This window comes from Bombus pascuorum, chromosome 15 (assembly GCF_905332965.1).
Source record: "Bombus pascuorum chromosome 15, iyBomPasc1.1, whole genome shotgun sequence".
NCBI lineage: Eukaryota > Metazoa > Arthropoda > Insecta > Hymenoptera > Apidae > Bombus > Bombus pascuorum.
Genome location: NC_083502.1, coordinates 1,389,762 through 1,403,625, shown reverse-complemented (window position 1 = coordinate 1,403,625; position 13,864 = coordinate 1,389,762). Strand labels below are relative to the sequence as shown.

General features: G+C 31.0%; 2 protein-coding genes and 1 long non-coding RNA gene across 7 annotated transcripts; 2 read left to right on the top strand and 1 right to left on the bottom strand.

Annotated features, from left to right (window-relative positions):
• Window positions 1–266: 266 nt before the first annotated feature.
• LOC132914902 (uncharacterized) lies at window positions 267–2,403 on the bottom strand. Its single transcript, XR_009659724.1, has 3 exons — window positions 2,275–2,403; window positions 537–691; window positions 267–455 (listed from the first exon to the last, which is right to left on the bottom strand). It is a non-coding gene; the product is annotated as an uncharacterized LOC132914902 (long non-coding RNA).
• On the top strand, window positions 2,078–5,986 carry LOC132914900 (elongation of very long chain fatty acids protein 6-like). Of its 4 annotated transcripts, none has more exons than XM_060974403.1 (3): window positions 2,078–2,215; window positions 4,259–4,653; window positions 5,008–5,986. In XM_060974403.1, exons 2-3 carry the CDS (start codon window positions 4,328–4,330, stop codon window positions 5,540–5,542), a joined length of 861 nt encoding a protein of 286 aa, XP_060830386.1. In that variant the 5' UTR covers window positions 2,078–2,215; window positions 4,259–4,327; the 3' UTR covers window positions 5,543–5,986. The 4 variants fall into 4 exon arrangements, with proteins under 4 accessions (XP_060830386.1, XP_060830389.1, XP_060830388.1 ...); XM_060974406.1 differs by lacking the exon at window positions 2,078–2,215 and adding an exon at window positions 2,445–2,523; XM_060974405.1 differs by lacking the exon at window positions 2,078–2,215 and adding an exon at window positions 2,837–2,893.
• A 2,903-nt stretch (window positions 5,987–8,889) lies between these two features.
• On the top strand, window positions 8,890–13,034 carry LOC132914913 (elongation of very long chain fatty acids protein 6-like). 2 transcript variants are annotated; one of them, XM_060974425.1, is made up of 4 exons: window positions 8,890–9,048; window positions 10,958–11,075; window positions 11,183–11,357; window positions 11,483–13,034. In XM_060974425.1, the coding sequence occupies exons 3-4, from the start codon at window positions 11,257–11,259 to the stop codon at window positions 12,003–12,005; spliced, it is 624 nt and encodes a 207-aa protein (XP_060830408.1). In that variant the 5' UTR covers window positions 8,890–9,048; window positions 10,958–11,075; window positions 11,183–11,256; the 3' UTR covers window positions 12,006–13,034. The 2 variants fall into 2 exon arrangements, with proteins under 2 accessions (XP_060830408.1, XP_060830407.1); XM_060974424.1 differs by having other exon boundaries at window positions 10,958–11,357.
• The last annotated feature ends 830 nt before the right edge of the window (window positions 13,035–13,864 follow it).

Genomic DNA, 13,864 nt, shown 5'->3' with positions numbered 1-13,864 from the left:
ATATTCTAATAAATTTTCTGTAAGAAGAGGAGAAATAAAAAATGATGTATTAAAAAACTGAATTTTTAATAAATTATCTCAACTCTCATATTTTATCATTTTAAATTATACATAATAATGTTTTCTGAATTGTATCCATAATTTGTAACGAATTACAAATACTTTCAACCTTAACTAAATATTCATATATTATATAATTATATATAATATACATATGTATAACATATACTTAAATTTTTATATATAATAACACAAACATTAACTGATTAAATTCGAATTTTCTACGGATATCCATATCTTCTAATCGACTGTAGATTACTTTTCTCGCGTCGGTAATCGCTGCAGTCTTATAATATTACCAGCTTACATTATTATATTATATTTGAAATATGAAAGTTTACTTTCAAGTAGATGCGAAGCGAAACAGAACCAATTCCAAGATCTTTACGAGTATTCTAAAAAAGGAAAAGCATTTTAATTATAAAATCAACTGCAGAGTGATATAATTTGTAATTCAAATTTCTTGTCATACGTACTTGATTATCACAGGAGGTACATAGTCCACGGAACACCGTTTGGTTCGTTTTATCTTTACCATTAGCAAGCGTTCCTCTTCTCTATTCACGAGAAAGATATTATCAGTCTCAGCCGACTTAAATATCAGCAATACATAATTTGTAGATAAGATTTCCTGAAAAATCGTGAGTTTACGTAATTAGTATAAATGTATTTAACGTTAGCCAAACATCACAACTATTATAAGACATTTTAAATAGTAATATTTATAACATGAAAGTCAATAAATTTAATTAGATAATTTTGATTAGGAATGATAAAAATTTCTTTGTTTATTGGTAATGATTATCGATAGCCGAATTTCACTTTGGTTACTGATTTTTCATTACTGATAATCGGTATATATTCATTAGCAATGTAAAAAGGAATTAATTATAAAATTTATATATTTTCTTAATCGAAATGTGGTATGAAAATGTATGCAACAAACGATAGAATAAAAGATACTGTTGTATAATACTAATACAAATGTATTGTACTACGATATCCTTTATCCCATTATTTTGTTTCAAATATATATTTCATAAAAGATATAACTTAGAAAACACGAAGTTGGCACCCCGCTGGGGGTAGCCACCCACATGCTATATTTATTTTTATTTTATTTTTTTTTATTACCAATGAGATATAACACTTTACCAAATGTCCTTCAGGACAAATTGTAAAAACTAAAAAAAAAAAATATATATTTTATTAGGCAAAAAAAACGGTATGATAATAAGTTTTATGATTACATTCTTTATGTTGTCAATGAATACTAATTTTATCAGTAATGTTAATAACAATTGATAATAGTCGAATGTAACTAGAAAATGCTTTTGTGGTCGATACCGGTTAACGGTAACTAAAACAAATTCCGGTCGTTTATATCGGTTAGTGACGATTAAAATTAAATTTCCGTCATCGAGAATGATTATTGGTAGCTAAAAATTCATATGGTTATAATGATAATCAGAACGACTAAAAATTAATATTGCTTAATTAATTCATTTTTTGAGAAATTTTTCTGAAATTTACTGGTAACTGGCTTCCATTTAAATACACATTATATTTAAATAATCTAGATAACTGAAAAATATTAATTTTTAATCGGTCTAACTAAAATCCTTTTACTCTCTGTTTATCGTAAATAAAGAAAAATGCTGAATCGCGTGACTACAAAATATTTCAACAATTTGATAGCAATTGATCGCGCCACAAATTTTTAAAGCAATGAAATTATTAATATCGTGAACTTCGACAGTTTGAACAAGGTTATTACGAACGACAAAGTTGATGTAAATAGTACGAATATGATACAATTCCATTGACACCCGACAAAAAAAAGAAAATTCTTTGTTAACTTCGATATACTTGTTTAACATATTAGCAATCATTCCATGGAATGTAAAAATTCGAAATGTTGAACTTGCTCTCGTGCGAAGCATTTACGAGAGATTACCGTTTATGTATCGTGAGACGCAACAAGTTACATACTTCCGCAGTGCGGAATTGCATTTCACTCGAAACGCATCATTTCTAAATTATAACTGGAAATTGCGATACTCCGCGACAGATACAGGTGACACTGCGCAGCTACGTATAACGCCATACAGAAAAGAAAAAAAAAGAGAGAGACGCCTGGCAGAATACGAAGCGAGTAAGAATTATTTGTTTCATTTTGCTTAAATGCACACTGTTTTCACTTGGCAAATATACCTAAGCTTCGTAATGTAACAATTTCTATTGCCGTTAAATACACTTGCACTTCACTGACAACGAGACAGAAATTCATAGTTGATTTTTTCTAAAATGTTTTATGAACATGCTTTATCACACGATTTTCACTTATTCGTCAAGTATGTGCCTACAACTATGATAGCACATGCCAGCATGTGCGTTATATCTACGTGAGACAATTGGTAAAATAAGCGGAATTATCCTCTTGCTTCTCACCACTCCTGCTAGGTAGGTACAACTCCTTTCAATAGTACGATAGATGAATACGCATCACTCTCCTTTGATGGACAAACGTGGTCCAAAATTTGACATCGCTTATTCAATAAGAAGACGAATTATACTTTTTAATAGAAAGGTATATGTATATAGAAATGGATAATATGGTTTTATATAGATTGTCCTGTACGTAAATTATCATTTATTTTTCTAAGTAAATAATTTGTCTTGCTTCCTTGCACGGACCTTCTTCAAGTCGTTTTATTTAAATACAAGTAAAATAAGTAATTATTCGTATGCTGTGGCTTCAGAAATGGTTAGGGGTTAAAACGCACGTGACTTGAGACACCCCTGAAAGGGATGGCTTAGGAATGCAAGATAGGTAAGTACGTCCAAGTTCATATCCAAATCAACATCCTGTAAAAGGTGAGAGAATTCCAGTGACACGTTTTCTCGTGAGCCGAATGCTGCAAAACAGCATAACGAAAAATTAAAATTCAATCAGTAAGTAATAAACTGTTCTGCATAATTGCATAATTCAGTTATTATATAATACGCATGATATTTCAAAGATATTTTGATAAAAAAGATATTAGACTATCATAAGGTAAGAAGCTCTAACAGAAATATTCAACAATTATAATATGTTCTTTCACAAAATCGAAAAATATAAAACAATATAACGTTGTAAAGAGATAATCAATAGGGACACGTAGATATACATAATGACAGGAAAATACCGAATGCGTTATTTCCTAACATTTTTAAGTTAGGTCATTATTTTTTGAAAAACAGTTTTTTTTAATCTGTTTAAATTTTTCTGTATTTCTTGTTTAACAAAAATTTATTAATATTTATTTGACAAAAAATGTCATTTCTCAAATATCATCCTTTACTCTTATATGAAACAGAAACTTACTAATCTTTTTCAGCTAATAACAATATTTCGTTTAAATATTTACAGTTGTATAAGAATTGATTTATTATTCTGTTATCTTAACGATCGTCAATTCATTTCAATAGTAAGGTGGAAAGATCAATATGCACGTGTGCATGAATAGTATTTCTTAGTACAGTTTAGTAAATATAAGCTTAGTAGCAAACAAAAAATTCCATAATTCGTTCACTTGTCGCTACATTTTAATGATGGTTCTACACGAATAAAAATTGTTAAAGGCGAAAACGAAATGAGGTTAGTTTCACTAAGAACACGTGGTAATGACAAGGAAAAGATTGAATTTAAAATTGATGAAAACTGATTACAGAGGGCAGAGACTAACCAGTAAAAAAAGATACGATAATATATAAAGCAACAATTCCTGATACAAAGCAAATGCTATGAAATATTTCAAATACAGGGAAAACCACAAGTTCCATATATTTAAGATCTTATTGCAACAATTCTATTGAACAATTCTTTTTCAAATAGACAGTTCAACTGAAGTATTATTATAAATGAGCTTGCATCTTTAGAATAAAAAATGAGAAAAGTAGTCAAAGGGAAAAAGTATATGCTAAGTAACAGTATACTACAACTAGAAGAGGCTGAAGAATATAGAACCAGAATAGGAAAGGACAATAATATAATTATAAGATAGCTAATGATTCGAGGAAACTTGAGAAACTATGTAGAAATATTGTTTCCAAAAAGTCATTGTGGAAAATCAAAATGGAAATACTTATTATACTTATTGATACTTTATAATAATATTTAATAAAAATATCAATTGTCTTTCTTTTTTTTCAGCTGACCTGTAATAGAGGCAAAAGATAATACCTTCTCTATAGTCAGAAGATAGAAAACAGACATCCCAAGATGAGCAACGCAGATTATATGCAGCTTACTATACCTAATTACTCATATGTTTTCAACTTCGAAAAAACTTACTCTTATACAAATTCTCTAACATGGAGCAGAAGTCACTATCCAAACTGTTTCTTATACTGTGGGATCTACGCCGTCCTAATCTTTGGTGGGAAACATTACATGTCAAATAGACCAAAGTTTAACCTGAGAAGCAAACTTGCTTTGTGGAGCGCGATGCTTGCATTATTCTCCATTATGGGATTTCTTAGGACAGCACCAGAAATGTTTCATACGTTAAGGCATCATGGATTTTACTATAGTATTTGTTCACCTAGGTAATTTCATTCTCCCATTTTAGTTTTTAAAATATTTTCAGATGAATAACAAGTTTCAAAGTTAATTAAGAAATAATTTTGTATATTTATGTCTTAAATATATTATTCAAATAAAAATTGTTTATTTTCAATTCATTTTATCAATTTATTTCTTTTTATTAGATTTATCTTATTACATAAATATTCTATATCTCTACTATTTTAAAATGAACTAAATGTTGGATATTTGTCTATGGTATCGTCTGATAATATTTATATAAATTTTGAGACATATAACACATAATATTATTTTATATAATAACAATATTTCTAAAATACTAAAAACGTAATTGCATATATTATTACTTTTTCCAGCTACCTTACGCAAGACCACGTTTCTGGTTTTTGGACATTCTTGTTTATTTTGTCAAAAATTGCTGAGCTCGGCGACACGATTTTCATCGTGTTACGAAAGCAACCGTTGATTTTTCTACACTGGTACCATCACATAACAGTTCTTCTTTATTCGTGGTTATGTTATATAGAAACTACAGCAACAGGCAGATGGTACACTGTAATGAATTACTTCGTTCATTCATGGATGTACTCTTATTATGCTTTAAAAGCAATGCAATTCAACCCACCAAAATGGGTTGCTATGCTTATTACTACGTTACAACTGATACAAATGGTTGCTGGTTGCGCTGTAACTGCTATGAGTCACTATTACGTAGCGAGTGGACGAGATGATTGCCACGTGCAGCTTTACAACGCCAAGCTTGGTATGCTGATGTACATCAGCTATTTCATTCTCTTCTCTATATTCTTTAAGAATAGTTATTTGTCTGGCAAACGTACGAAGAATGTCGGAAAGAAAGATTATGCTAACGACAAGCTCAAGGCTAATTAAAATAACATCTTTCAAATCTTTTTCCAAAAACGCTTTTCAGTGGCATTTTATGAAAATACCTACTCACGAGAAACGCTATTCGATTGATTATCATGTAGATATAATCATGTGGTTTTTTTTATATAATTTGAAAGAGTGTACTAAAGAGCTCACGGAGATATTTAAAAAAAACCGTTATTCATAATTAGTTCAGGAGCAGGACTTCTTTTATGAAAAACAATTGACGAGCTTCGGTTCGGAATTTAATATGAATTTTTATTAAATTTAATATAATATAATATTGATTGAAGTGTTCCTCGTCAGAATTTTTTTCTAGTCTTCGTTAGCATAGTCTTAAAAATTGGCTATGGTAGAATGCTCAAATAGAATAGAAATTATAGAAATTTTACGATAATCTTAAATGCTGCGCATACTGAATCTAGCAATAAATTATATGATACCTAACGCCTCGTTTACATTAATTTAATCTCGAAACCTCTTTATTTCCATATTTCACTATCGTTTATTCAATTTGAGATATTTTTTTGAATTCCTACTATCATGCTTCTTTTGTTAATTAGGTCGCTTGTCTCCGAGTAATTTGGAATATTTTACTAATGTAAATTTGTTCTTACTCTTGACTTGAAGTGTACTTTCAAGCCTCAAGTGTTCACACTATTTAGTTCGTTAGGTTTTTATTTACGATAAGTACTTCTCTATTCAGGAAATAACACGCAAAAATGTACAAGATAGTTCGCATAGTTTGTAATTTTCACAATATTATTACGAACAATAGAGTCGACATGGATACTGAAACTTTGATGCGATTCTATTCACAAAAGAAAATGGCAATTCTCTGTTATATCATGAGACAAGTACATATATTTATATGTAAGTATACCATTAATTTTGCAATAAGAAATGCAATCTTATTTGTTACACGTGTAGCCATTATGTTTTTTCAAATAAAAGTGGCTTGCATAATTTCTTTAAACATTTTTAAAAGCTTTTTCTTGGCTTCACTATTTTCCTCTAATATTTGTCCAAAAAAAATTACGTTAAATTTTTGTTCAAGATTATAAGGAGAATATTATACAGTAAACGAATATTAATCTTGTAGTCATTAACTCAATATTATGTAAAATATTTTATCTTAAAAAGAGTCTATTCATTGTTGTATAACTTAAGTGTATGTACATAGATATAGACTTTTTATATATGGTGCTTTAGGTGCTCATATTGAGCACCTAAACTCTGTCATATTTTATCTCCCATAAAAATGAAAACAAAAATTATGCAATATACACACAGATCCAAAAATTGTATATTTTAAAAATGCTTAACACTTATTTAAAGAAAATGCTGAAACTAATTTCAATAACAGAAGACTACAGACATTCATTCACTGGATATCAAAACTCGTTATCTTTATAATTGAATATTTATGAGATGTTTATAGATTACTAATTCCGATCCAAAGTACTTGAAATACCAATTTCATTTTAATATTTACTTCGAATAGAGCTTAACAATGTTCATAATTATACGTGTAAACTTTAATGTTATTTAATTTATTAAATTTTCTAGATACCCAGGAGGACTTGTAGGAAAGCTACTTTCTCCACTTTTGATGATTTTTTAATACGTTGTAACGCTTAACATTTTCAACGATTTTCTCCTATACATATAACCGGCAGCCTTGGATCTTGAGATAAATCTCAACAATTAAAAATACTACGCTGCCGAAAGATTGCAGTACCCGAAAAATTGACAAACGGTGCTCAAGCTCATCCCACCAAGTTCATGCGCGCTTCATATGCTTCATATTCATGCGAAATCATTTACAAAAGCTTTTCACACCAACTGTTTGCTCTCTGCTTTTGCAATTTGAAACGTACATGAAATTGATAGATATGCATAATGCATAATCATAAGACATCATAACCGTCGTGTAGCAGGTGACCGATACCAATGTTACACTGTTTTTACATGTTACGTACACTATTACTGAAGCGTGACAGTTTTTCACAATATCTTGGAAATTAGAATCATCCGTGGGGAAAAGTCATTCAAAATAATACTATCGGTAACATATTAGAAAATGATTGAAATCATTCTAATTTAAAAAATCATGAAGATGAAAAATTGTCATTAACACTTAGCCAACCGAATAGGGAGATCTCCCCTCTGTCAAGTACATCGCTGCGTGACCAAACGGGGAGATCTCCCTTTTTGACTTTTGCAACGTGTTTTCTTCTTTTTTTTTTGTTTTTGTTATTATCAGTTATTGTTTATCTGGAATTGTTGCCAATTAATTGCGCTACTTTCTCTGCTTTTATAAAGTACAGCATATAATAAAATACACCAATCTAGTGGTGTTAAAATTAATTAGAAAGTTACACTATCGGTTATGACTAAATAAAGTTGTAATCGAACGATACCATATTGTAAAAAAATATTAAAATGCATTTTGAATTTTTAATTTCAAATTCAAGTCGCGTTATTTATCTCTAGTCATCTTTAATGTTTGTAATTTTACCTATATTTTTTTATACCTTTAATACATACTTTCAATTTGATAATTGACCACTTAAATCATTTTTAGACTCTTTTATTTTTTAAGTAATGAATATTAATCGTCGATGCTTAGAAAAATGCACAATGGACAGCTGTGGTGCATTGGGTTGACTAAGTATAACATAATGGTAGGCATTATTAATACAAATATACATTATTTATCATGATATTGACGTCTTCATAGTATCATTAATTTATATCTATCACAGTCAGAAAAGTCCAAAGTTGAAACTAATCGAGTGAGAAGACTCGACTAGTACTATACTAGTACTATACTATATTATAAGATACTATTTTCTACTATTTATTTTCGCCTTCAGAATCTGAAAGAAACCTGTTAAATCTGTTCATTTATGTAAATAACATCTAAGAATATTGACTGGTCCACAACATATAGATACAGTTAACATATTTTCCTCACTTTTTGTTATTGAATGTTGATCCATTTTTAGGAAAATTTACCTGTGTTCAAAATTCAAAGAAGTGTACAAAATACGGATAAATTGGAATTTTGATTTTAAAGAACATTCCCTTCAAAAATTCACTGTAATAGAAACTATTATCTATGAAATCTACAGTATCATTGGATAAAAAATATGATATAGTATGTACTAAAGCGATTACATCACATTAAAATGACAGATATACATAAACGACATCGATAAGCACATTCTTAGATCTAACGTGCATTTAGTAAGCGCATTATGTGAGAATATACATTCATATTTATTAATTCAGCATCAGGAGTGGGAACATTACAACCAAGTAGTTAACGATTTTTATCATTTAATCTTCAGTCTTGTTTCTCTGGTTACAGGAAGAACAAGAATTTGGCGGATATTCGATCATTCATCCAATCAGTTGCTTTTACTGGATACAAGAGATATAACGTTGGAATCGACTAATTTGTATCTTCCATTGTACAAGAAGAATTTTGTTCTGCGATATACGTCAGTATTAACACTCAAATATATTATATATTTTGTATACACTTTCGGCTCGCGAAAGTGTTTCAGCATTTCAAAAATATTTACAAATTTCATTAGCCCTGTAACGAGATATAACTAATGTAATTATATTTGTAAAATTTGCAACGTGTCTGGAAATTTATATAGAAATTAAGAGATATTCATTGAAAGAATACACTTTGTAAAAATCACCAAACAGTCAATTTGAACAGACAATTAGTATTAGTAGAGTTGTGCAAAAACCTGGAAATATATATTCTACATACTATTTTAACTAATAAATAAGAAATAAAAAGTTCATCTCTACATAGGTAACATTTAGAAAAATTAACTAGTCTACAATATACAGATAAAGTTAACACATTTCAGTCAATTTTTGTTATTGAATGTTGCGACCCATCACAGTATAACATGTGACCCATTATAGTATAGCGCATGACCCATTATAGTATAGCATGTGACCCACTATAGTATAATACGCGACCCATCATAGTATTGTGTGACCCATTGTGGTATAGCATGTGACCCATTGCAGTATATTATGTGACACATTGTAGTATATTATGTGGCGCATTGTAGTATATTGTGTGACCCATTGCAGCATAGTATGTGACCCATCATAGCATAGTATGTGACCCATTATACAGGGTGCGCCGTTAGAATCCGGACAAAAGAAGTTTTGTGCAGAAAGTTGTTTATTTAAGTCAATACACAAAAACACATGAAAATGTTGTTATATCTCATTTAAAGGGTCCTTGCTGAGAACTTTTATTCTATGTAACCACCCTCTGCCTCTATGACCTGCTCTATTCTTGCTCTAAAGCGCGAGCACGCTGACTTCAACTGGTCGCGTTTAATTGTCGCGAATTCTGACTCGATAGCAGCTCGTAGGGAGTTGACGTTGGGGTGCCTGCATTTATTAGTTTGTCTCTCGATAACGCCCCACACGTAATAGTCCAATGGGTTTAGGTCGGGACTGTTAGGAGGCCAGAAATCTTTCGACCAAAACATGTCCACATTGTCAGAGAGCCAATTTTGAACAAGATGACTTGTGTGAGCAGGTGCGCCATCTTGTTGAAATAAATACGGCCTTCCAGAAGCCGTAATTTCCATCCACGGCTTTATTACTGTCTTCAGGACCTCCAAATAAACCTCCTTTGTGATTCTTTCGCCTTTTTGGAAGAAGTGCGGAGGCATGACGTCGCCCTCACTTGAGACAACGCTCAAAACGTGAACACTTGCTGGAAATTTGGTTTTGCCCACAACAGGAACATCTTCGAGATTGTGGGCCAGCCAACGGTCGTTCCTCCGATTCACTTTGGCATCCACCCGGCGCGAAGACTTTCTATAATCGCCGCTCTTCTATCGTATTCCGGGTTTTGCTTAACGAGTTCTGTCATTTTGAGGTTATAGAAGACTTATTGACATATTTAACTAACTTCAGAGTCAATCAGCACAAACATCTGAATTCTAATATGGTGGGAACTACAAATTGAATTCTGTCCGAATTCTAACGGCGCACCCTGTAGTACTCGAGACAGGTCGAGTCTTCAAAGTATTCTGTAATTCGAGATTGTCGGAATTCTCGAGAATTACAAATTTATATTATAATATATCTCATTGCATCTTACATTTATATGTAGGTTTACTCCAGATAGTTTATTACTTTTCCACTAATGAGATAATATTTGTTATCGGATGTATTAAAGATAAAGCGCATTTCTATGACACAAGTACTAATATGCATAATTGGATAACGTGCATATCGCCATAGACGTTTACACCAAGCCATAGAATAGTTTATAAGTGACTATATTATAAATACAATTATTTATGTTTGCCAGAATATAGATTACACTGTATCCGATGTACTCTTCTTCCTTTTGAATAGATCGACAATAGAGATACAAATCTTGGGTAGAAAAAGCAAATTCCAGGACGAACGTTGAAATGGATTATAAGATGAAGGAGAATATGAGCCACATACAGATCTCTTTACCTAATTACTCGTACGTCTCGAATTTGGAAAAAAATTTTATTTTTTTGGATACCGTGATGCCAATGAACGACCATTTCCCATACTGCTTCGTATATTGTGCTATCTACGTCATTCTAGTTTTTTCTGGGAAGTATTACCTATCAGACAAGCCAAAGTTCGATCTAAGACGTTGGCTTGCTTTATGGAGTTTGATGCTTGCGACCTTCTCCGTCCTTGGCTTTCTTCGAATGGGAACAGAAATGTACCACACTTTAAGCAATTATGGGTTCTCCTATAGCGTTTGCGTTCCAAGGTAATTTCACTTTAGTACTTTATTCCAGAAAATATTTTCAGTACTAGAATAATATCATATTACATACTATCATACATATTTCCAGAATATTCATTCACAGCAGAAACGTATTACTTACTTTTTAGTTACCTTACGCGAGACTCCGTAACAGCCTTTTGGGCATTCTTGTTTACCTTGTCGAAGATAGCAGAACTCGGTGACACGATCTTCATTGTGTTACGAAAGCAACCATTAATATTTTTACACTGGTACCACCATATAACGGTTCTTCTTTATACATGGTATTCATACGTGGAAACTTCAGCGACTGGCAGATGGTTCATGACGATGAATTTCTTCGTTCACTCGTGGATGTATTCTTATTACGCTCTTAAAGCGATGGGATTCAGAATACCAAAATGGATAGCCATAATAGTCACTACGCTACAATTGATACAAATGATTGTAGGTTGCGCTATAGTTTTTGCAGCGTACTACTACATGCAGACCAACGAATGTAACGTTACACTTTACAACATCAAAATTTCGATGCTGATGTACCTCAGCTATTTCATTCTATTCGCTAGATTCTTCCAGCAGGCTTATCTATCTAACAAACATGGAAACAAAGCCAAAAAGGCAAACAATGACAAAGTCAAGATAAAATAAAACACCAAAATTTTGGAAGACCTTTTGGTAGTCTTTAAAGATTTTCTTGAAGACACAGATGTGCGATAATATTAGCGATAAGTATTAGTTGTACACCTAATTTAGCAATCAATTTTATGATTACTAGTTTAGTAGGATTAACGTTACATATATTATCAATGAATTAATAAGGATCTCCTTGAAATTCAAAAGGATCTCTTGACAAATTTTTATGAAGTTTATGATAAAAGAGTTTGTAAGTATAATAATATTTAAAAACGTAACATTTCAAAAATTAATAACATTATGCTATGTTTTATTTATAACTAACAGAGATATGCACGATTGTAACGATTGTGAAAAATATCATCGACTTTTTATCAGAAAAGTTTCGAATTGTTACTTTTCTATAGCGAAAAATATTAATTATTATTAATACTCCACAAACTAAAGATAAATTTAAGATTTCAATATTCTATAATTTCATACGCAAATCTGAGACAATACACACGCTTGTTCGAATGAAAATTTCGAATGACACTTTGTATAATTCAATTGCCAGATAGTGTTACAGCGAATTGTAAGAGTTTGCGTTTGTATTTATTTAATTTAAGAGAAAAGAGATCAGTGGACTAAATTATCAGATATTGCGTATGTTCTTGCAACATATCGGTTGAAAAATGCGAAGTTTGAGGATCATTGCGCCTTAGGCTATACTTTTCATTCGTTCATGTAAAGAGGATTGCCAACTCACAGGGGCATTTTGATTAATTTTCAAACGTCAATATCTAATCAACAAAATCCCAGACGCAATGATCTTTATTCTTCATTTCCGTCGTATTTTCGCTTGTAAAAATACATATCACTTAAATTTTAGGCTATTTTCATTTCGTCACCCTGTATATATCGTTCTTTCTCGATGGAATCATGTATCCTAATCAATACTTATATAATATGTAACGCACGAAAATTTGTATAAATATATGAAATTTCATTAGCACTGTAATAAAACAGCACTAACTTGATTACAATAGGAAAATTTGAAACTTATCCGAAAATGTATGTGTTACTGTCAAATTTTACACAATATACAAAGATTGAATATTATACCTGTCTGTTCATTAAATTCCATAACAGCAATATCAAAAATCCCCTCACGGAATTTTCGAGTAGATGGGACTAATGTTTCTTCTAATCCTTTGCCTTTATAAATAATTAATAAATAATAGTATATATAAACAATGTTTATACAAATTTCATACAGAATTTATTCTATATCTAATACAATATAATTTAATATAATATATCTGTATAATAAGTTCCATGGCTGGGGGGGTGGGTCCTAGAGATCGGACTATGTTGATCAATTTCTGTGCAGTGACGTGCTTGAATCGAGAAGATAAGATCTTGCACTCGACGGCCTTTTCGATTGGACGTAGCAGAAGTGATCTTGCGCGTATGTGACGAGTGTGTTGTAGGTAATATGAAATGATTTTATACAAAAATTAACTTAAAAGAACATTATATTTTAATAATCTATATATATTTGCATCTTTGAGTATATAATTGTTTAATATTTTTCTGTATTTTTTTGCGATAATTTATAAAACATATGCCAAGATGCATCCTTGACTTGTAGGGACAAGTTTTTTTTTTTTTTTTAGTTTATTTTGGTTTTTTTATAAGTTGTCCTGAAGGACATTGGGTAAAGTGTTATATCTTATTGGTAAAAAAATAAAATAAAAATAAATATAGCATGTGGGTGGCTACCCCCAGCGGGGTGCCATCTTCGTGTTTGCTAGGTTATATCTTTTATGACGTCGGGACAAGTATCGCAATTATAAGTTGTTTCGTGTCTCTTTCCTGCTTTGGTAGGAACA